Below are 23703 nucleotides of genomic sequence, written 5' to 3' on the forward strand. Positions count from 1 at the left end.
TGGGCACAGAGACTATGATGTAGCTTGTCTGACTCCTGCCAAAAACTTGCTGCCTGGAGCTTCTAGACCTTTCTGGTGCACGGCTGAGAAATACCGTTGTGTTCTTTTAAGACCGAAAAGCATTTTTTGCCGATTCCTGATTGGTATTTGAAATCTTAGCAAACATCTTTGCCAAGGAAAAGCCCAAAAATATATTTGCATTTAAAGATATTACCAACGACTTGGTTTTGGAATGTTTGCTCGGCTACCTCAGGATCACAGCTATCTAAATATTAGCTATTTGCGGATGAGCTGTCTGCTTGGCCAAGGACAAGTTCTTATAAGACATCATTTTGGAGAATGATGGGAAAAATGGGAAAACATATGTTTTAAGCAAGGCATTCAAGTTCTGATCTTTCAAACATTTTCATGTCTGTCATATCCTAACAGTAGCCTGTTTTCTCTCTTTCAGACACACACACAGATACACATCTGTGTATTTTGTGCTCTATAAAATACACATTCGTATATCTGTTCCGATGATTTTCATTGACAATGACAGTCCAGAGTAATAGCTGTTGCCCTGTTCTCTTCCTAACCTTTTAACTCCAACCTGGCCTTTCCCTGTGATTTCAGTAAACCCTTGTTCTCCCTACCTAGCCACCCCTGGCTGTACAATAACATTTTTTCTATGTTTGCATACTCATTCTCTCTCATGTAAAAAGCAAAACCATGTAAAAAACATGACGTATAGCTTGTTATGCCCACAGGTGTGATTCGCTCAGACTTTGGCCCTACTTCATTTTTCTGGGCCCAGAATGGATGTTCACTTTTGGTTTTTAATGGTTAACTAGACTAGTCATTGAAATAAATTTCATCGAACCATCCTAGAGTAATAGTCTAAATGTTCTGTCCAAAATAGTTTTGTGGGGCCAGGTGAGATTACATACGTCAAGTTTTTATTTCTCCTAATTGGAACTTTATGATATGAACCAGGAAAAGCAGAGGGCGCACTTTTGCAGGTGAAGATATTTCTATAGTCTTAGGACCTTCGTATAACATCTTCCTCCCTATCCTCCCCCTCTTCCCCAAAAAACGAAGAGAAAGTTCTGGTTCATACATATGGTAACTACATGCTGTCTGCCACGGGGGTGTGTCCTAACCGAATGGAAAGGATTGGGTCTATGTAGGTAGCTATACAGGTCAAAAGCTCAGGTACCTTTAAGGACAGCTTCAGGCCAGAGCTGAGGAAGCCGAGACTGAGGAAAATGCTAAGGCATTTTAGAGTGTTTAGGCCAAGAATAGAATAAGGAATAGACAGACTGCTTCTCTGGATACATTTTTCCGGTTAAAATGGCTACATATTGGCAATTGAGAACTGAGGCCCATGATAAAACAGAAAATAAAAAGACCTGGTACTTCATACACACGGCCAGACAGATCCTAACCCAAAGCAGAGTAGGGGGCGCAGAGCTCTTGGGGCAAGTTTGCGCATGCTCAGCATTGTCGGCTGGCAGGAGCGAGGGCGTGGGACCACCACCAAATTAAAGCTTTAGAAAGCCAAAACACAGTGTTGCTTCCTCAAATCTCTCTCACTTTTAAACTGTTGAGGCAGGTGGTCTCGTAGCATAGGCGTTGCGATTTCCCTTTTTTCTCTAATGTTCGAAAGTTTTCATTGCTTCCCTATGTAGATGTAGGAAATTCGAGTCTTGTTTTAGTTTCCCACTCCGCTAAGGAAATTTTATTTCCACTCTAGGAAATTTCCTTTCAGTTCCTATATAGTGCACTTAACCCTCTAGCTTCCTCTCTCCCCTCCTGGAGTGTCCCTGCTTCCTTTCCCCTGAGTTCTCAAGAGGCTCCGAGCCCACCGCTAGGCATCTGGAGGGAGAATGAAGGAAACTGGCTTCACGCCCCGCTCCGTTCCTCTCTCAGGCCTCGCGGTCACGATCATGCGGGGTTAGGGGTCAGGCCAGCCCGCCTGTGCCTTTGACCTCAGGGGATCTGAGCGGGGATGGGGCAGGCCGCGCTGGCTGGACCCGGGGGTTCTGGAAAGCGCCTGTGCAAGCTCAGCGCGGCTGCGGCGCCCTGGCCTCCAGCCCGGAAGCTGAGGTGAAAGGCCTAGAATAAGGTCAGAAATAAACGCGGCTGCGGACGAGCTACGTGGAAGGTGAACCTCTCCCCTTAGGGTCTCAAAGCTGGACAGAGTCGCAGCGGTCCCCTAGCCTGCTCTCGTCTCCCACCGGGTGAACCAATGAGCTCGACGCTCTCCGCGGATGGGGTTATCAGGCCGGTGCTGTCCTCAGCGGCAGAACAACTTTTCAAGTCAACAATTCGACAAACATTTGTTCAACCATTTCCTCCCCAAGCTGCCCAGCCCACGTAACCGACCCTGTGGGTGCAAAGGGCTTTCTTAACAGGGGTCAGAATCTGCCTGCCTGCAGCTTTCACCCGGAAGTCCACAAGAAAACGTCGTCGTCCCCTTTTCCCTGTGGCCCATTAGTTCTTGCAAACAGCTCACCTAAACCTTTTCTTTAACAGACTATTAAACAGTTCCAGTTCGATCAAACTGTTCATTACTCCAGTTGAAAGTGAACTCCCTATGTTCTTTGTGGGATTTCTTCACCCAAGTGGTGGCTTGATCCCCCACTCTCTTTTATGAGGCATCAGCATCTTGAATCACTCTCTTCTAGGTGGCATTGCTAAACAGTATTTCATATTTCGGAGCCACAAATAAACTCTGTTGGCCATTGAAAGCTCAGCTGTTGCTTGCTTTCTCTTGATGCCTTGGCTACAGCAGGTAGCAATCTTGTCTGCAATCAAATCAACTATTTCTACCCTGCAGATTACCCGTGATGTGGCGGAGCTGGCTCATCCACAAATGAGGAGGGATTCTGCTTTGTTTCATTTCCGGATTCATCTTTGACTAAGTGACTTCTGTGCGCTCAACTTATCTCATGGTTTTGAAAACCAGTAAGGTTTGGTGAGAAACTGGATGGAGGTGAGTGTGGAGAGACAGTTCTCTGGTGAGGAAGGGAACAATGCAGAAGTGTGACAGGGTCTTTCTCAAGTATCCTAGCAGGTAGTTCAGCTCTTCACCTTTGGGAAAGACTAAAACTTAGATCTTTGTACCTCTACAGTCAGTAATCTTACTTCGTATGGATGAAATAGGGATTGAACGTGTGCACGTGCATGTGTGCACATATGTGGGTGAGTGACGGTGAACATTCCGAATGATCTTAGCTAGGCTTGATAGGAGGCAACGTGTACACTAACTAGAAGTGTGCAGTGAGGAGGACATGAGAAGATTTGAAATTAGGTGTATCATTTATATCTTCTTCCTCACAGTACCACTGCAACCATCATCTAATAGTTTCTTCTGCTTAAAAGAAAAAAAAATAGCTTGCTAGAGTTACTAAAATTTCTATTAGGAAAGACTTGCATTGTTCAAACGTTGGCAAGCATCTGGCTTAAAGCGGGTTGGTGGGAAACAGAGAGATTATACGACTAAGTTGCTAAACTGAGACTTCATGACCCCCCCTTTTTGTTTTTTAGCTCTCATTTAAGTGTATTTGCCATTTCATTTCTGGGATCACAAGGGGACAATGCTAAGCCCACAGTGGATACATCCTGGGATTTTGTTTTAATCCTGGGGTTTTTTAAAGGGAAGTCATCTTCTTAGCTAATAAAACACACCTGGCTTCTTGGATTGTCCACTCTAGGCACTGCTTTATCTCCCACAAGCCCCAGGAAATAGTAATTATGAAGTAGGCTCTTTTGTTCTAACCACCTTATTCACAGAAGTTGGATACATAATGAATGAAAATGCACAAGAACACAAATAGTAAAATTAGATAGAACTAGATACGTGAATGTTAAATAGAATGAAAGCATAATTAGAGTGGCTGGACCCAAGAGGGATTGGTCAAGGAAAGATCGATGGAGAAGGTCAATCCTATGAAGAGTCGTGAAGGAGAGTAAAGATGTGGGTGAGGTAAGGAAGGGGTTATGGTGGGTGAAGGAAGCAGTGTGGTGGGATACTTAAGTAGGAGACAGGGGGTGTAAAGGAACATACAGTGTGTTTTATTGGCTATAAGATCAAGTCCAACAAATATTGTTAAAAGCAAGGGAAAATATAAAGTCTTGGTTGTGATGGTCTGCCACCCTTCAGTACCGTCCCTACCTCCTGGGTATATGTTCAATGTTACATTCACTGTATTGGAAAATGGCAGGCAATCTGAAGAATCCTGGATAGATACATAGCCAGTCACAGAAAAGTCCAGTGGTGTTAAACCTGGGGACACTTACCTGATCCTGCTTTAAATTGTTACCTGTTAGGTGATTGAAAAGTCTTTAAGGCTATTGGTCTCTGATGGCAAAAGTTAAACCTCAGTAAACAAGATATTTTGGAGTGAAGCATCCTTGAAATTACTACAAAAAATCATGCTATTGTAGCCACTAGGGAGTTTTATGTTAGACTAAACTATTATAAGTGCTATCCAATAGAACTTTCTGCAGTGATGGAAGTGTTCTATACTATCTGCGTTGTCCAATACAGTAGCCAGTAGCCACATGAGGCTTTTGTGCACTTGAAATGTGGCAGGTGTGACTGAGGAAATGAATTTTAATTTTATTTAATGGTACTTAATTGAAAAAGCCACATGTGGCTAGTAGTTACCTTATTGGACAGCACAACTTTATATAAGGACCATATTTAGCTGTAGCCTCAGCTACAACCCAGGTTTTGCTACAAATCTAGCTCTTGGATGGTGCCTCAAAAATGTGCACAGGTGATTCTCACACGGATTGTCTGCAGATCACACCTGGAGAAATGTGGGATTAGGTACCACGAGTCACTATTTGGTGTTTTCGACCCTAGCTTCTAGAACAAGTTTGTTTCCTTTTGACCAGTGGGTTTCAAATTGTCCTGTGCGTCAGAATCACCTGAAGGGCTTGTTAGCCTACAGATTGCCGGGCCCCATCCCCAGAGATTCTGATTCCATAGGTCTGGGGTGTAGCATGAAAATTTGCATTCCTAACGAGTTCGCAGGTGATTCTGATGCTGCCGCACTTTGAGAACCACAGCCTTGGACCTAGCCCCTATCTAATACCTTCGTTCCGGTAACCTACTCCGTACCTTCGTCCTTCCTACGTGAGTCATTTTTTAAATCCCTTTGAAATAATCCAGTTTCTCTGGACCTAGAGACTTTCTCTCACCAGTTCTCCCAGGGGGCTGAAGCTGAAGTAGTACCCTGAATCCCAGTACCTGTGACCTCACTTCCAGAACTCTCTACTGCTTGTCTGGAATCCTGCTATGCTATTTCCTTGATGCCAAGCCTTGTATGGTAGCTGTCCCTGGACTTCTCTTTCACCAGCTCTCCACCTATGGGGGCTTCCTCATATTATTTAGTGCTGAAACTTGCCTGCACATTCACCTCACTCTGATAGGTCTGTCTGGTGTCCTTGCCTCACCCTCCCACCTGGCCTGTCCCTTGCCCACTGAGCTCTAGTTTTTGACACCCCATCAATATAGAGTACCTGCCAAGGGAATTGACCTGGTTTGGCGTTTTCTCCACCAACAACTCGATTCAAGTCATTAAATTCAGTGATGTTGTCCCAAATTGTTTCAGCTTCAGTAGAATTTTCATAGTTCATATTGGAAAAAATAGTCTCAGCACGGGTGACCTTCATAGAAGCATGTGAGACAGAAACTTTTCCACATGGAAATGGCACTAGAAAAATGGAAAAAATATTTAGTATTCTGATATTTCTCATTGGCAAGCAGAACATGTATTACAAAAATCAAGAATGAGGCCCATCCTTGTCACTTCTGAGAAGCAGACCCATCAATATTTTAAAACATCTAATCAATGAATATAGTCTCAAACTAAAAGGTTAATTGCATTATTTTCATGGAACGTTTTCAAACCCTTCATGAAAAGAACATTTGGCTCAGGAATCCGTCATCTTTACGGAAATAGGTGTTCCAGAATCAAATTTTGTAAGACTTTTATAAAGTCTAATGGCTTTCTGTTTACTTTCTTTACTAAAATGTCTTACTCCCAAGTACTGTCTCTGGATGGAAGTTTGATGATTGATGCCACGTAAATTTGACTTTAGAATTAGGTAAATGGGACTTCCGCTGCTTGTTGCGAACAGGATTTCTTTTGTAAACTAGAATGCCTTCTAGATTCCAAAGTGGATTTTAGGTATCTGTTGGGGAGAGATCATTGTGATTTAATTACCTAGCTGTCAGGTATTAGCCAAGTAAATTTCTAATATGATTATCACAGCCACATCCACCTGGGGATTGGCCACCTTTTACCTTGGGTTGGTTTATTTCCTAAAGAAAAGAAATTGTCTGCTGATACACTGGGGACAACCAGAATGGAAATTTGTAGTCAAGCAAAGTCACCTCACATTTCATTTTCATTTCTCACTTTCCTTCTAGCCACATTCCTCATAACAGACATTTCTATAGCAACCAGCTGCGGCAAAGTATCATGAAGACAGCATGTGGCTTGGAAAACAGGAAATTAGTTCAAAATACTTATGTATAAATATAAATCATCAACAATGGCTAGAGAAAAGGGACCATTACTATTGAAAGGCAGAAAAGCTTATTTTAGGTTTGGCTTACTTATTCTGCTAGAGCTAAGGCTATATTCAAATATAACGTTTAATAGTTGGAGGGCGTTCTCAATTCTTTTTTTTCAGCTCATAACACGGAAGGCCTTATAAGGGTTTAGCTACTATGCCATCTGTCTACACTGGGAGTTAGGTTTTGAACGTTAAAACAGGAGCATATTCCCCCCCAGGGTAGGCTGGCTTTGAAGCAGTTATGTGAAGCACCAGGCGGAAGGCCAGGCAGGCAGGCCCTCGGAGCAGCAGAGACTCTTGATTTTAGTTGCAGCATGTATACTCTTGGCTTCTGGTCCTTTCTTTAATTTCCTCTGCTGGGTGCATTGCTGAGATAGGTATCGAACCCAGTTATAGAGGAATGGTGCATGATTTAATGTACCCATTTAATAAGATACCAGGCTTTGGAAATACAAGAGAAATTATATCTAGTTTGCTTCCAAAAGGCCCCTCTTTATCACACATAATTGATCCTGCGGAGCCTACTTTTTTTTTTTAATCAAAGTTTCTACTGCTTTCATTTTCAGAGAAGAGCAATGTGAGTGTGGAGTCGAGGTGTTCTGAAGACACCAGTTGGTTGTCAACATGGAGGCATGGTTGACATGACTGGGAGACATTGCTTTGTCCGCTGCTGTATAGATTGACTGTGCTGATCAGCCTGGCACCACTTAGAACAGACGTTTGTCAGAACTATTCTCATGCCAAGTGTGTAAACTCTGCCTGAGACTCAGGATAGGAAATAACTTTCTCGGAATAAACCAGCCACACTCTGACAATCTCATGCTTAATATACACCATCCTTGTACTAGAAGCCTATGAGTCAATCATTTATGTATCTTTTATGGTGTAGGATTACTACATTAATTTGACCGGGTAAATTACAAATATCTGTACAGAGATCACACAAATCAATTGCTTCATGATATAAAAGAGAATAAAATTGGACACAAAAGAATTCAGACTGAAGACAATCACAGAATTTCTATGTAAAATGATGATACAATTTGGAAAATTAATTTGTCCAATTCAAGCTACTAATCCTTTCCACGATTTCCAAAGGAGATAGAAAGAAGTAGGGATTAAAATTATGTAGACTAGTTAACATGCTGAAGTTTCAAATATAGATTTGGAGAATGCATCTGCTGAGCTTTAAAAATAACTTATGTAGGTTTTGACCTGCTGGTTCACAGGACTTTTGGTCTTCTGCAAGTCGGTATCCGGCAGTACAGGAACAAATCACCTTGTTATCAGCACTGTTTTTACAAAACTGCTTGCATCTGCCATTCTTAATGCTGCATGTTGCATCTTAAAGAAAGCAAAATCAACAGTAGCAATAGCATCATTTGGCACGCATTTCTAAAAAGTACATGAAGCTACTGACTCGTGTAGGTCAGATATAAGCTGGGGGCATTCATGGAGAGAAGCTGGGGAGCCTTGAGCTAAGAGTAGAAAGAAAGATAAAATATTCTTAATAAAGCATAAAGAGGGTGGCAGTCATATATTTGATTTGATTTGGCATGAAACTGAAGGTTTGGATATTTTATTTTCACTATATCATGGCCTGAAATTTTTAAAACCTGTTCATTAAAGTATAATGTATATTCAGAAAAGTACCCAGAACCTTAGTATGAATTCTCACACAGTGAATGCACCTATTTAAACACTAAAAAGATCAGTACATAGGACATTATCAACACCCTGAAAGCTCTCCTAAAGCCCCCTTGCGATCACTATACCCTTCCTCCTTCGCAAAGTTACCGTTATCCCAACTTCTAACAGTACGGTAGTTTTGCCTGTTCATGAACTTTGTCTATGCGCTCTTCTCTGTCTTTCATTTCACATTTTGTCTGTGAGATTCATCCATGTTGTTTTGCATAGCAGTAGTTCGTTTACATGCTGTGTAGTATTCCATTGTATAAATATTACTACCTTTATTCATCCATTTTATCGTTTGTGAATATTTGAGTTGAATTTCCAGTTTTTGGCTCTTATGTACAATGCTATAATGAACATTCTTGTACATATCTTTTAATAATATATGCATGCATATTTACTGGATATGTACTTATGAGTGCAGTTATTGGGTCATATGTTCAGGTTTAGTAGATACTGCCAAGCTGTTTTCTAAAATAATTGTACGAATTTAAATTCCTACCATCAGTGTATGAGAGTTCCAGTTATTGGATATATGTATTACAGATATCTTCTCCTATTTTATGACTTGCCTTTTTACCCTAAATAGTGTATTTTGCTGAATAAAAGTCCATAGTTTTAACATAATCCAATTTATCAAAACGAACTTGAAGCTGGCTGAGGTAGGTATGTATCAACACAAGAGAATGAAATAGGGTCCTTTAAGGTAGCTAAATGCCAAAGCCATTATGTGTTGACAATGATAAGCATTCTAGTGGCCCACATTTTCTTTAGTCTCCTATAGAGCCTCTCTTGTTAATATAAACTATCTTTCTTTGTCTCTTGTAATGCTTTTTGTCTTTGATTCTGTTTTGTCTGGTATTAAGATTGCTTTGTCAGGTTCTTTTTATTAGCATTTACCTTACAAATCTTATTACATCCCTTTATTTTAACCCCCTGGTATAATTTTATTTTAGGTGTCTCTTTTGTCAACAGCATACAATTAGATTTTTAACTCCAGACTGAAAATTGTCATCAACCCAATTTACATTAATTGTTATTCCTGATATATTTGGCTTATTCCTGCCATCTTATTTTGTAATTTCTAATTACTGTGCTTTCCCTTTGTTTCTCCTGTGCCGTCTCAATAACAAGAAGTAGCATGGTTCAGGGCTTGCCAGCTGACACCTGCTGAGTTAAGAGAAGTGGGCTCTGCCCTTGGGCCTGTTTCTGTCTCTAGAGCAGCACAGAAACACAGTGAATAGAAGACACCTTCCCCCTTACCTACACGCCCAACAACAGTACAGTTTTCAATAGGAATGCTCACTTGTGAGTGCAGTTACTACACGGAAAGTTTGAAAAAGAGTGACTGTATTAGACACCTCCTATGCACCATCTTAGTTCCTCTCAGCCTCACTTGTGTCTTTTCCCAGCACTGTGGCGATCAGCTCTCCATGAACTTCCGCTGACCACATATGGGTGCAGCCTCCAACTGCCTTGGCTCGTATCTGCACTATGTGCCTCTCACCTCTTGCCTTGGCACTTCCCTGTTGATGCTGAGGCATGGGATGCCATATGACCTCCCTGGGTGCTCCAGCATGTACGACCTGGAGATGTGGGGGAGTAATGTCCCATAGGCTGAACTTTTGACCATTGGGAGACAGATGCTGATGGGCGAATTCTTTCCCCTTTTCTCCCCTCCCAGGTGGACTATCCTGAGTCCAGTTCATATGGCTCCTCAGAAAACAGTCCCAGGAGCTCAAGCAATCAGTTGCAGATGAGGATATACGACTCATCCTATTATTGCTTCTCCCTTCCTCACTGCCTCACTCCCTGTCCCTTGCTCCCTAGGGTGGCACACCCTAATAAATAAGCTTGTGTCACAGACTCTTTTCTTCTCGGAGAATCCAGGCTAACAGAGTGACTATATGGTTTTGGAGTATATTATGGACTTTTGAGTGACAGATCTAAATTTTCTAATTATATTTTACATAGACTAACATAGACTAAGGAAATAATTAGCTCATGATCCTTACTGACACTTTAGGAAGCAGGGGGAGGCAAATCAGCTGTTGTCAGGTAGACAAAGGAACCAGCCTTAGCTTTAACCTTTGCTACCAAATAATCCACTAAGCGCATGATCCAGAAAGATGGCACTTGGTCCTTTTTATTTATTTATTTTTTAAAGACCTTTCTCCTCACTCACGGTGATTACATCCCCGGCTCTTTTCATGTTACTAGCTATCATTTTGTTGCTACAAAGCAATGCTGAAGTGTTCAGCCAAATCAAATAGCACCTGTAGAAAGTGTTCAGTCGATATGAGATTATGATAAGTTAACAGAGGTAGGATAGAATATCTGTGGAAGAACACTCAAAGCATCTGTTCTTCTCTCTCCATGTTAGCACCTCTTTCTAATTCCCCTCGTGCCTACTACAAATGTTATCACGTTCTGCTTTATTGTATTCTGCCTTCATCTTCCCTCATACGTTCGCTGATGTGGAAACCAGAGCTTGGACAAAATATGTTCTATTTAACAAGTTTACCACACAATATGCTGTTATTCAGTTAAACTCAAGATATTTTCTTTTTTTCTACTCCAAAGAAATATGCATTAAATAAGACAATAGTGTCTCCGATGTGTTAGCAGAATGAAGTAAAAAGTGTTTATGTGCTTGTGATTTTTTCTTTCTATCCTATCTTACTGTGGGGAAATGCCTCTGTACTCTTTAGAAGGGACAGTAATGACCATGTTCTTGCAGACTTTGATCTATCTGAAAAGGGCTCAGATGTGATGTATAGCTGGGGACATACAGTGGTCTTTATTCTAGCCAAAGGGACACAAGAGCCAATGAATTGTTATTCCTCTAACTAGAAGGTGTGCCCTGATTGTTTGCACCCTTCTCTCCTGGAGGGGAGCCTGCTGAATGAGGGAAAAAGAAAACAGGCTCTTAACAATGGAAATCTCCCTTCCCTTTCCAAGACAGGGTGAGGCAGGAGACTGGGGGCCCACAGACTCCATAAGCTGTGCTTGCTGTCTAGCAGCTTTTGAAATTAGTCTTTAGTTCAGTTTGAAGCAACAGCTTAAATGGGAGTTTGTATATGCTTTTGCTGTTGCTTTCCTCTAGCGTCTGAGATAAAGAGCTTTTTGAGAGAATTCCCACTTGGTTTCTGAATTGAGTTGAAAGGGTTTTTCTAAACCTTGATCAGATAGGCTGCGGGAGATCAATACACCCTAGAGGCCCTGACCAAACCAAAGTGTGGGGAACCCCAGAGGACTGAGATGGTGCCAGTTGTAGACTTAGAACGTTTTCTCTGTGGACTGTAGCCTCACACAAGTAGCAAAACCTGTTATAGAAGTTTTGTGCTTATATTTACATTACTCAGGGCTATTCTCCTTTAAAGTGTCTTTATTTGTAAACTAAAGGCATTTAGGAATTTAATGCTAAACACTATTTTCAACTATACTACACTGTGTCCCTCATTCTTAACTGAGACTAATTGTTATTCATTCCCTCAGCTCCAATAGTTATATTATTTAAGCTGATAATGAGTAACTGCTCCAAAGATTTCCACAGGTTTCCATAATAGCAGGATCAAATTTATCTAGGTAAATCTGAATTTGAAATTATAGCTGTTCAGATGAAAGTAGCACTTCAGAGATGTAGAACCAATTAACACACCCACAGGAAAAGTAACCCAGGCATTGGCTTGTGCCCACACTGGGAAATCTGAGGGAACGGAAGTCCAAGCCACGTGTACCAGTTCATCCACCTGCATTCACTCTTTTCTCTCTTTAAATGTTTTTGCCCTGCCACCTTTTCCTTTCCTTTCCTTTCCAAAAGAATTCTATTCTATTTATCTTTTAGATCTCAAAGGAAGATGATCAATGGATTTCTCTTTAGTACTGAAAGGATTTCTGAACAGCATTACAAGTGACTTTTTTTCCTTTCTCAATAGGACAAGAACAGCTGCTGCTGCATATCATTTTGTTTTATGCTTTTTTCATCTCTGTGTCAGGTGGATTGCTATAATGCCTTAATAGAGTCCTGCTAATTTTCTACTCTTTGCCCTTCGTCATGTAGCCTGTGGTGGTAAATTCTTTCTCTGGGATTGCATCTCTATTCTTCTGGAGTTTCAGAGTAGAAAGAGAATCTATTATTAGCACTGTGTGCTTTTCACAATCACAATGCCAGTAATCCTGCATCCAGAGGTAATAAACAAGTAAGTAAAGGACTTTGGAGTTTACTGCTCCAATTGCCAAAATCTCAGGAAAAAAAATATTATAGGCTATGAGAAGAAAAAATGCACAATGGTCCTAGATTTGCTATGTAACTCCTTCAATGTAATCAGTATAGTCAAATTCAGAAATGAGCTCTGATTTTTGTCAACAAATTTAACATGTGAAGTGGTCTGTATGTGTGGAGAAGTGCCTGTTATATGGGAGAATTGGCCTTGCCATACCCCAATTCTATACTTAATTGACTCCCACTGCTTATATTGATAGCAATTTAGTCATGAGTTCAATGTTGTGGGTTCGGTATTCCTTGCCTCTTGTGGATAGTAGTTAGAAGCATGGGTTTTGATCAAAACTAAAGTTCAAGGGGCTGGCCCCGTGGCTGAGTGGTTAAGTTCATGTGCTCCACTGCAGGCGGCCCAGTGTTTCGTTGGTTTGAATCCTGGGCACGGACATGGCACTGCTCATCAAGCCACGCTGAGGCAGTGTCCCACATGCCACAACTAGAAGGACCCACAATAAAGAATATACAACTATGTACCGGGGGGCTTTGGGGAGAAAAAGGAAAAAAATAAAATCTTTAAAAACAAACAAACAAACACTAAAGTTCAAGTCCTGGCTTAACCATTTACTGCCTCTGATTTTGAGCTATTTGAGCTGTAGTTTTCTCATCTGCATAGAATGGGGATAATATTTGCACTGACAACATATGTTTGTATTGAGGATTAATAAGTGAGTGAAACATCATTATCACTTAATATTAGCTACCAAATATTATTATTGCTCTTAATATAATTTCTTGAACTCATCCTGGAAACTATGACTCCAGATAAAATGAATGTTTATAAGCTTTGGAAGTATATGTTTTATGCAATGGAATATTATTCAGCATTGAAAATGAAGGAAATCTTGTCATATGCAAGAACATGGATGAACCTGGAGTACGTTATACTAAATGAAATCAGCCAGTCACAGAAGGACAAATACTGTATAATTCTACTTACATGAAGTGTCTAAAATAGTCAAATACATAGAAGCAGAGAATACAATTGTGCTTGCTAGGGGCTGGGAGGGAGGGAAAATGGGGAGTTGCTGTACAATGGGTATAAAGTTTCAGTTATACAAGATGGGGAAGTTCTAGACATCTGCTGTACAACGTAGTGCCTAAGGTTAACAATACCGTATTGTACACTTCAAAATTCACTGAGTGTAGATCTCATGTTAAGTGTTCTTTACCACAATAAAAACATATATGTTTTTAAGAGAAAATTATGATACATAAATGCTGCATTTTCCAGTTTCATCTGGTTTCAAGGGGAAACTCTGAACCATGAGTAATCCAAAAATAGTTACTTACATAATTCACAGTTCTTTCCTTCAAATCCAGGTTGACACCAACATTCATAGGAATTAATGTCATCCTTGCACACACCACCATGTAAACATGGATTGGACTCACACTGATCTCCATCTTTGAGATAGGTTAAGAAGTAGAATTAGTAGATAAACTGCTTAGAATGCCTAGTCTTCCCTGCACAGACTCATGGGGAGGGGAGCCTGAATTTAGGGTCAGAGCAGAACTGCTGACCTGGAAACCAGCTGCTTATGGGATGCCCCTGTCTTCCTGAGTTTCTAAAAGCAACCCAAATAAAGGTTCTTAGGCAACACTGTCCTCGGAAATTTGCCTGAGGAAGGCATGCACATAGTTTAACCCAAGGGAAGAGGAAGAGGGAGAAGGCCGTCTGAGTATAGAAATGTACTCTATCAGCATAGGGGGAGAGGAATTTTCAACCCTTCCTTATAGAATGATGGCAGAGTTAATTCTAAATTGAATCACATCACTTCAAAAATTAGTATCTGCATGCTGTACAAGGTCTGCTCTGTCACAGGTCTTGCAGAGCAAGCTGAGCTAGATAGCATGGTACTTCCACTCAAGGAACTGGCAGCCTAGGAGCAAATGCATCTACTTCCCTGTATTATCATTTAGCTTTTAAGTATAATATGCAGCAATGGTTCAAAACAATGGAAAAGATGCCAAAGCATCTGTTTCTGCTTAAAGATATTCTACTGTCTATGAGTTAGGTCCCCAATGGTCTAAGTAAAGTGAGAAACAACTTTCTATACAAAGAACTAAAAAAGAAAAGGCTCTGAAAATGTGCTTTATTTATGTATAGATTGGCTGTGTTTCCTTTCCAGCTTTCCTGAAGTTTCTACATTTATAGAGTTCTTGAAAGCCTTTGAAGACACTGGTGGTAAGAAAACAGTAGGAAGGAATAAGCAAGAGGGGAAGGGTTAGGATGAGAAGGAAATCTGTAAGTCTGGTTTCTTAGCGCTGTGCCTCACTCCATACTTCTAAGGAGCCTTCAGGATAAAGGGATGAATAGAACCAGAAAGGAGACCAGTACGGACTTTGAGCCAAGAGAAATAGCCCTGAAGAAAAAATGTGAGCTAGATCAGCAGGACTTAATATATGAGAAACAAAACAGTGAGAGATAAAGCTGACATAAAAATAAAAGAATGAGACAAAGGGAGCAATTAAAGAGAAATTTCTAATTACCAGTCATACTTTAGAGCAAAACTCCCTGACATCTAGTGTGTGGATCACTGCCCGCTCCAGGGAGAGCAATAGCAAGTCTGTCATGCTCTCTGTCAGTAGCATGTATCCAGGTCCCGTTGACAAAGGGCTAATCTCCCTTTCTCAGAAATAGTCCCTCTCTGGAAAATCTGCTTGCTGTAAAAATTAGACCTTGTCCCCTCTGCCCCTTGATCCAATGTGCTTTTGCAGACATACTTCAATTTGTTCCAATTCTATGAAACCAAAATATGTTATCTCTGGTTTATTGTTATTGATGTTCAGAACTGGTTGAAAAAATGAGCTACATTTGCACTTTATATTATAGACCAAGGATCTGAATTATTTAGGATGTTTCACTGAAAGGGTCTGGGCTTGCAGCCAGCTACACAGCAACTCATTTGCTGAGACATATCTTTAAAACGAATGTCATTTTATCCTGCATTTCGTCCTCCTTTGGGGGCTTGTCTGTGTGTACTTTGGGCTGAGGCAAAGCTACAGACAGTAGGGGTCAAAGACAACATGGGATAAGACCTTGCCAAATGAGAGATTCCTGTTTAGGCTACCAGGCTGCTGTTTAATGAATAACTGCCTTTAGATTTGAAGGCCTGCAGGGGTAAGAGTGAAAGCAAGGGGCTGGGCATTAGAGAACTTGGCTTCTCTTCTGGGTGACGTTCGGCAAGTCTCATAATCTCCCTAAGCCTCAGTTTTCTCCTCTGTAAAATGAGGTTAATAATGCTTTACTTGCAGGCTTGATGTGAGGATTAAACGTGACAGGCACTCTGGAAACTGTAAAGTGCTTGACAGATGCTAGTGAATGTGGTTGGACGATATTTCTTCTTCAACTGGGCTGTTTATGTGGTGAGTTGATAGTTGAGAATAGGGCAGGAGTGAGGGGCCTGCGTCCCTGCTGTATGTGAAAGTCCATACAGTGAGAAATAGCACAGGCTATGTTGGGTGGTTAGGAATCTTGGCTGCAAGTGAAAAGAGGCATGGAGTTGCTTCCTTTTTCTTTTTTGTTCTTATTTTTCTTTTATTTCTTGGTAGACAAAGCAGTAGTGACAGAGCCATGCCTTTGATGTTTCCCGGGTATCTTTACCAGAGATACAGCACACAATGCAGCCTAGGTCACTAGAAGGCAGGGGCCCAACTGCAAAATATGGTGCTTAAGACATTCTGACCAAGCCCTGCTGAGGTCAAGTTGGGGGGTGGCCCATGAAGGGATCATGGGAGTTTAAATACTGCCAATAATATTTTTTTGGGGGGAAAAGTAGAAATTGATTTGCTTTAAGAAGTAGGTCACAAGATTCAAAGTTTTAAAAATAGCAGAAATAGAGAATAGTTGTTTGGACTAACTAGGGGAATACCTCGTGAAAGAATTGGCCTGGTAGCGGTCATGACTAAGAACAAGGAAAGGTGGATAAAGCAGATGTACCGGAGCAGACCTCTTCTCCCCTCATGATTTAAAGACAAAAGTGGGGACGTTATGAGTTACGACGGCATGAGCAAGTCCAATAATGTCTCCAGAATAGAAACTGGAAAATAGAGCTGGATCTCAAATGATGGAACTTGGTTAATTTGTTTAACTGGGTTAATTTGTTTCTGTCCATGCAGATGGTCTTAGGTAAGTCAACCTGTGAAACTTACACTCCTTCAAAATCCTTCTGCTGGATTTTAAATTAGTTTTAAAACTTAGTTGTCATTAAAGGTTTGGCTTTTCCTCCTTTTGGTCAATTCATTCAACAAATATTTACTCAGTGCTTCTGTACCAGATATTGTTTGAGGTACTAGGAATTCATCAGTAAACAAAACAGTTGACTAGCCCTGCCAATGTAAAGCTTGCATTCTAGTGAGGAGGGAAGAATAAATAATAAATTGTGTAAGTAAGAACATTATATGACCCCTCAGATGGTGAAAAGTGCTATAAAAAATAGAGCAGATTATGATGTCTAGAGTGATGGGGTTATGGGAATGCAGGTTGAAATCTTAATAGATGATCAAGGTAGGCTTCATTGAGGTGGTGACATTTGGGCAAAGACTTGAAGGGGGTGAGGGAACAAGCCTGGGGGAACCTGGCAGAAGAGGGTTCCCCTTTAAAGGAACTGCCAGATCAAAGACTCTCAAGAGGGAACATTCCTAGAGTGTGCAAGGAGCAGCAGGGAGGCCAGAATGCCTGGGTCCTCATACGTGAGGAGGAGAGCGGTAGGAGGGGAGGCCAGAGGGGCGATGGGAGGGGAGGGGGAGACAATTATGGGGGGACTTTTAGGCCATTGTAAGGAGCAGGACTTTTAAGCAATAAACATTTAAGTCAGTCAGCATTCTGTGATTCTCTACTGGGGATTGCAAACTCTCATTCAGTCCCCAGATGCAGTCATCTTGGTTTCTTCCTTCCAGTTTCCTGGGGTGGAACGATGTTCCTTTTGAAGCCCTCGGGAGGAGTAAGCTTATCTGCTGGCTGATATCTCCCATGCTGGCATAAACCTGTAGTGTATCACCATTCAATCTTGGGTAAAAGACTTGGACTTATTTTTCTGAGCCCTTTTGACGGAGTTTAATATATTATCTATTTACACAGAAAAAATATATAATTCTCAAATGTTTCATATCTCAGCTGGAGGATAAAATGAATTGCTTACCTACATATTGCTTCCAAAATTCAGTCTATAAAGAAAAAGAGGACAAGTTAATGATAGTATTTAAAATGCTTTGGGTTTGATTCCTTCTTTTATAACATTTATAACACACGTATATGTGTAGATATTTTAAAATTCCAAAGAGAAGTTTCTTTTTTTTTTTTAGATTTTCTATTTTTTGCTCTGCATCTGAAGGATGTTATGTGGAAATACTCACAGTTTTTTCAGTGTTTTCAAAGACTTCTCGTGCTTCTTCAAAACTACACTTTTCTTCCATACATTCTCTCTCAAGGTTCCCCCGAACAAACTCTTCTAATTTACCTGAGTTATATCTCTTTGGCCGATTCAGAATTTTGGTGGCATTTTCACGATCAAGAAAAACTGAAATTTAAAAGAACTATTCTTTAGCTTTAGAAAAAAGACAACATCATGAAAATTAAATACATCTCTTAAGAAAGGCTTTGTTTTTAATCCAAGTAATCCCAAAGCCAATTTATCTTTGGGGCATAGAGTCAAAATCTATGATGTTCTCGTGGTACTGTATACACACGGAGATTTAGGAAGTAAAATTCAATTTGACTTTTAGTCAGGAGAGCTCCAGTAATGCAAGGTCAGATTTTCAATCGTATTTGAATTTACTTTGGATGAAAAAGTTCTGAAATAAGCAGTTAACTTCACACTTTGTCATCATTGGAAAATAGCTAATTGCAGATCCTTGCAAGGTGATCCATCACCCTAGCTGGGCTGTGTTTTCAGGATGCAGTTGTCTAAATGACTTTGCAACAGATTTCTCTTGGAAGAACAGAAGCCTAACTGTGGTCCAGCTGCAAATGCAACCCCAGTGTCCCTCACTAGGAGTTAAAGAAGAACTACTGCATTAATTTATTTATCTTCAGACTGACAACACCTTCAGTTAGCATGTGTTATAGGAATTCCAGTGATGTAAGTCTTACTCCAGGATTCAGGATGTGGTTTATTTTAGCTATGACTGCCTACCCTATAGGGATACTCCTGAACTTTGGAGGATTGAGGTCTCTAACCCGATTCTCTTCCTCCCTCCCTCTCCACTCTCGACTCTCAATCTCTGTTTCTTTCTCTCCGTCTCTCTCTCTCAAATATATATAATGTATAAAACATATAATAACATATATACCGTACACTATCTCAACGTGCTTATAAGCTGAGCTTTCCAGGGCATTTTGGGACTGCTTTCTCATTAACTCCAAAAAAAAAGGAAAAGAAACAAACTAAACTATATTCCCTTATTTGCACTGCATCTGTTCACTTTCTGGAGCCTTGCAGTCCCTTAACAACCTCGCTTTTCTCTTGCTCTGCAAGTCCCTATGGGCTTCACTTTTTTCCTGAATTTAGCTTAGCCTTTTCCTCTTCAACTCTTCACTTGCCAATTTTCTCAATTCCCTTCACCCGTTCTTCAGTGCTTCAATACCCTGCAATCCCGACCACTAGATCAGGGCAGCCACCTGCCACCTTTCCTCTCTTTCCAGGCAGCTGAGCACTGTGGGAGAAAATCACCAAGCTGCAGATGGATGCCATCACATATTGATACCTCCCAGCCTCCACCAGGCCCTTCTCTCTGCTCGGCAATTCATGTGCTTGGCCCTGGGCACTCCTACCATAGCATCTATGTCTGCATCCACTTACAATGTGACCAAGTGGGAAAACAGGGGTTTGGAGTCAGATGGGACACACTTGGATTTGAGTCACAGATGTCCCACCTATTGGCTGTGAGACCTCAGACAAGTCACCTAATCTCTGAAGCTTAACTTTGTCAAATGTAAAATGGGTATAACAGTAGGATAAGAAGAATATGTACCTCACAGTGTGGTTGACAGGATCACTAAGATAGTGTACATAGGCTGGTGTATAATGGTTCTCTCTCTTCCTCCCCACTCTCGTGCTGGCCTGCCTTCCTGATTTTCTCAGTTCCCTTTAGCTCTCTCATGTACTTTTCTGTAGCTCTTTCCCTTCATTCCCATGCATATAATGAAATGACTATTGTCAGGATCCGCAATGACCTCCTAAAGGATACTCTTGAGTTTCTGTGATTCCTGACTGCTCTGAGACATTTCTAATCGTCGACCTCTCCCTTCTCGGGGCACTCTTTCCGTGAAAGCACTCTATTCTGGTTCTCCTCTTTGCTCTAACTCTTGTTATGCACCCACCACTTGCATCAGTTAAGTCCCCTTCTCCTGCCTGCCCCTTAAATGTTCAGAGTTCGCCCGGGCTCCAGCCTTCGCCTTTTCTCTTTTCCCTCCATACATCCTTGCCAGGGCCAAGACTAGGGTGAGGTAGACAAGGCATTTAGGGCACAAGATTTAAGGAGGCACTCTGTCTCCGTGGGTGCAAGTGTATTTATGCCCTGCGTGCCTTGCTCGCCTCGCCCTAGTCCAGCCCGGGCTCTTTCAACACAATTTTCTGAGTACTGACTACTGCCAGGCACTGTGCTAGGTCCACAGTTTCCATGCTTACTCCCTGGAGCTTCACACACCCATAGATGTAACTACTGTTTATACAACGAGCTCCAAATAGCCATCTCTAGTCAGAGGTATCTTCTGAATTTCAGATCATCTCTCCAGCTCCCTAACTGTACATCATAATGCGGCTGAGAGCTGATGTTTATTTCATGCTTCTGATGTGCTGGACACTGTGCTCAGTGGTTTTCATCCATTATTTCCTTCCATACTCGCAGCAGTCCCATGAGATAGGTACTGTCGTTTTACATTTGTAAATGAGAAAAATGGAGGTTCAGAGAGGTTAAGTAATTTGCCCCAGGTAACATACTAAAGTGTCAGAACCAGGATTTAGACTTTGGCAGCGAGACTGCACAGTTTATGCTCTTAGGTACTATGCTGTGTCCCGTAATCACATCAGATACCCAACACGTACTCTTTATACTTTCTCTAAACCTGTTCCCTTCCATACCCAGGTGGTTATTAAGTCATATCATTTCTGCTTCTTTAATGTCACTTGAATTCCTTTCCCTCTTCTCTGTCTGTACAGTTAATGTCCTGGGTCAAGCCCTCATGCCTTCCCTAGATGATTGCAGTAGCCTCAAGACTGGCTTCCACTAGTCTTGCCACCCCTTTCTCAAACAATTCATTAGAATGTTGCCAGACTGAGCATCCTACATCAGCTGTCAGTGGTATTCATGTTTCCACTTCTGATGACTCCACATTGCATTCTATTGTCCAAACACCTTAGTTTAGGGCCTTTGTTCTTTGATGGCCTGACTCTGCCTAGCTATCCTGCCTCACTTGTTATATTCAATATTCAAAACATACTGAATTCCTGAAAGACCTCATGTTCTTTGTGGATTTGGATCTTTGCATATGAGTGATCCTCTCTGCATAGAATGCCCTAGATAAGACATTTAAGGAGAGGGAACCTACTCATCTTTTAAGACCTAACTCAAAATATTCTCTGTCTGTCAAGTGTTTCCCCAGTTAATGTATTCCTTTCTCTGTGCTCCTTTAGCACCTGTACACATTTTATCATATTATATTGAAATCTCTCACCTGAACTCATGGTGCTTTAGGTCAAACAGGGAGTGTGGTTTGTCCTCATGCCCCTAGTACCTGGCACTATAGTAGTCAGTTTTGTAAGATGTATGGACTGAAGCTGGCTTTCACTTATTCATTTCATTCTTTCATTCTGAATGAAAGACAGCTTCGGTCCATACACTACAAAACTGACTTGATTTCCCAGAACAGTTTTGATTTCAAAATTACAAATTGATGCAATAATAACTAAGGGCAGCAGCCATGAAAATCCAACATCTCAGTAAATCATTCATAGAAACTGCTTTTAGAAGCCAATGACAGTTTAACAGCAGAAGAGAGAGCTGCATCAATACTGTCCATCCTTAGGGAAATTCCCCTGGCTCTCTCCTCAAGGGCCCATTATCTCTGACTACAGTGATTCCAGAATCACACTGCCTTTCTCCTCAGTATTGTCTGCGGGTCATATATTTAACCTCTCTTCAGGTTTATCTCTTCTAGTCATTATTTCCCCAGCTCTGAAATCCTTGTCCCTCTTTTTTTTTCTCTGTATCTATCCTTTTCCCGAGATCTGAGGTCTCCAGGGGGGCAGCAGCCCTCTTAAAACCTCCATCATCTCGCCACTTATCTTGGAGGAAGGGCTTGGATCCTTTGTCCTCTTAGACCTCACACTGATGAGGTATGTGTCAAGACTTAGCTTTATGTCCTGCTTTGTGAGTTTTCCAGCTAAATTTCTTTATTCCCTGACTCTACCCACTTTGCTAGTTTGATTTAACCTTTGCATTCTCGTATTATTTCTGCATTTCAGTCTGACATCATGTCTGGAGTGGGAACCACAGGGCCAGTCTGCTTTCTGGGGATACTTAGGGTTGGCACCCCTGATCCTGTTACTGTCAGCTACTAGATTTGATTATAGTAGGTTGACAAGTAAGTGTGATAAACGCTTCCTGTGAGAACATGCTGTTTGTCTAAATGGGGTAATTTCTTCCCTGTGTGCCTGCCTTTTGGGAATTCATAAAGTCACTGAAGTTGTGAAAAAACAAAGTGATATACATTGCATTAACTAAGTTCCTACTCTTTACATCAATTCTTGGACTTTTTTTGCTCCTAAGAGCTCAAGTGAGTATTGAATTTCCCTATATATTAACTCCAAGATGTGTAGAGTCAGAGAGAAAAGAATTTCTTCCTAATCCATGGAAAACTTTGGTGATAAATAACAACTTACTAATGAAAAGTTTGTCTGTGCTTTAACTAAAACTTTAAGTTGAAGGTATATAATTTTATAGATTTTTTAAAATTACAGACGTCTCATCATATAGTTCTAAAAATTTGGAAACACATCCTATATCTTAAAATCAAACATTTTGCGTAAATAAAACCATTGCTTGTGACTTTAATCTTTCCCGTTTTGATTTCAAAGTGGTGAGTAAAAAACCCCAAAATGACAGTTAAGTTTTTCTCCATATTCTGCAGTTTCCTTGTTAAAACATTTTCCCACTTTTAATTTTTTTTAACTAAGGAAATTACTGTTTTCTAAGAGGAATTATGTTGTCAAATCATAAGGCCAACAGTGTCCATTAAAAAAAAGTACCATGAACATTATGAATCTATTGTTTTAAAAATGAAGAAGACGACACAGCTACCAAAGAACCAGTACATACCAACCCACATGCTGACTACTAGAATCTCAGACATTGCTGTCAAATCTCATAATCATTATTTACTGAAGAAGACAACACCAGACATTTCTATATCTAAAAGACAACATACTTAATGCATCTTTAAAAAGGAAACAAACCTGTACATTCAGCACTGAGTAGATATCCTAAAAGGCAGATGGTGACGAGGCCCAGTGATTCTGCCATGATCATGTTCAGGCACCGCATAACCTTTGCTAGTAAATTGTGCAAGTAGCAAGGTTGACCAATTGTTCCAAAGTACAAGCTGAGCATTATTTACTTCTGGGAAACGGTGTCCATCTCCCTCAGTGGGTCTTTGGGCTATTTCCAGTGGCCTCTTGGGTTAAGTGAAGAGCATAGGCAGTGGCCATCATTAAACTTCACCTCTGATTCAATGGGCTTCTGCCACTGTGGCTGATTTGAGGCTGAAGCAGAAAGTGACACATCATCAGAATAGGGGGAGGTATCATGGCTACAGTTGCTGTGGCAGCAACATTCATCAGTGGGATCCATCTTATTCTTGTCAGGGAGCACTAATGTCATATAGTTAAAGGTAAAGAGATGGAAAGAACAAAGTCCTTTGGTCACCCTCTTCAGAACACCCCCAGTGCTTGTATACTTCGAGTCACCTGGTGGACGCTTTGTGTTCCTCCTCATAATGAGGAGTTGATAAACTTTGTTGTGCCATCTACCCATATGTTGGAACGTATAGGTCCTGTCTCAGAACACATGTATGTACGTGTGAGTGTATGTGTATGCATATATACTTATATAGTCTGTATAGAAAATAAATGCGTGCGTATTATGTAATGTTCATA

General features: G+C 41.0%; 1 protein-coding gene across 1 annotated transcript in view; it reads right to left on the reverse strand.

Moving 5' to 3' along the window:
- F9 (coagulation factor IX) overlaps positions 1 to 23092 on the reverse strand; it is a 28704-nt gene extending 5612 nt beyond the window's left edge. The window contains exons 1-6 of the mRNA XM_046672753.1: positions 23005 to 23092; positions 17906 to 18069; positions 17692 to 17716; positions 13841 to 13954; positions 7792 to 7920; positions 5515 to 5708 (exon numbers count right to left, since the gene is read on the reverse strand). Of these exons, the coding sequence (XP_046528709.1) occupies positions 5515 to 5708; positions 7792 to 7920; positions 13841 to 13954; positions 17692 to 17716; positions 17906 to 18069; positions 23005 to 23092 (714 nt within the window). The remainder of the gene's footprint in view (positions 1 to 5514; positions 5709 to 7791; positions 7921 to 13840; positions 13955 to 17691; positions 17717 to 17905; positions 18070 to 23004) is intronic.
- Positions 23093 to 23703: the final 611 nt, after the last annotated feature.

Source organism: Equus quagga, chromosome 10 (assembly GCF_021613505.1).
Source record: "Equus quagga isolate Etosha38 chromosome 10, UCLA_HA_Equagga_1.0, whole genome shotgun sequence".
NCBI classification, from domain to species: Eukaryota; Metazoa; Chordata; class Mammalia; order Perissodactyla; family Equidae; genus Equus; species Equus quagga.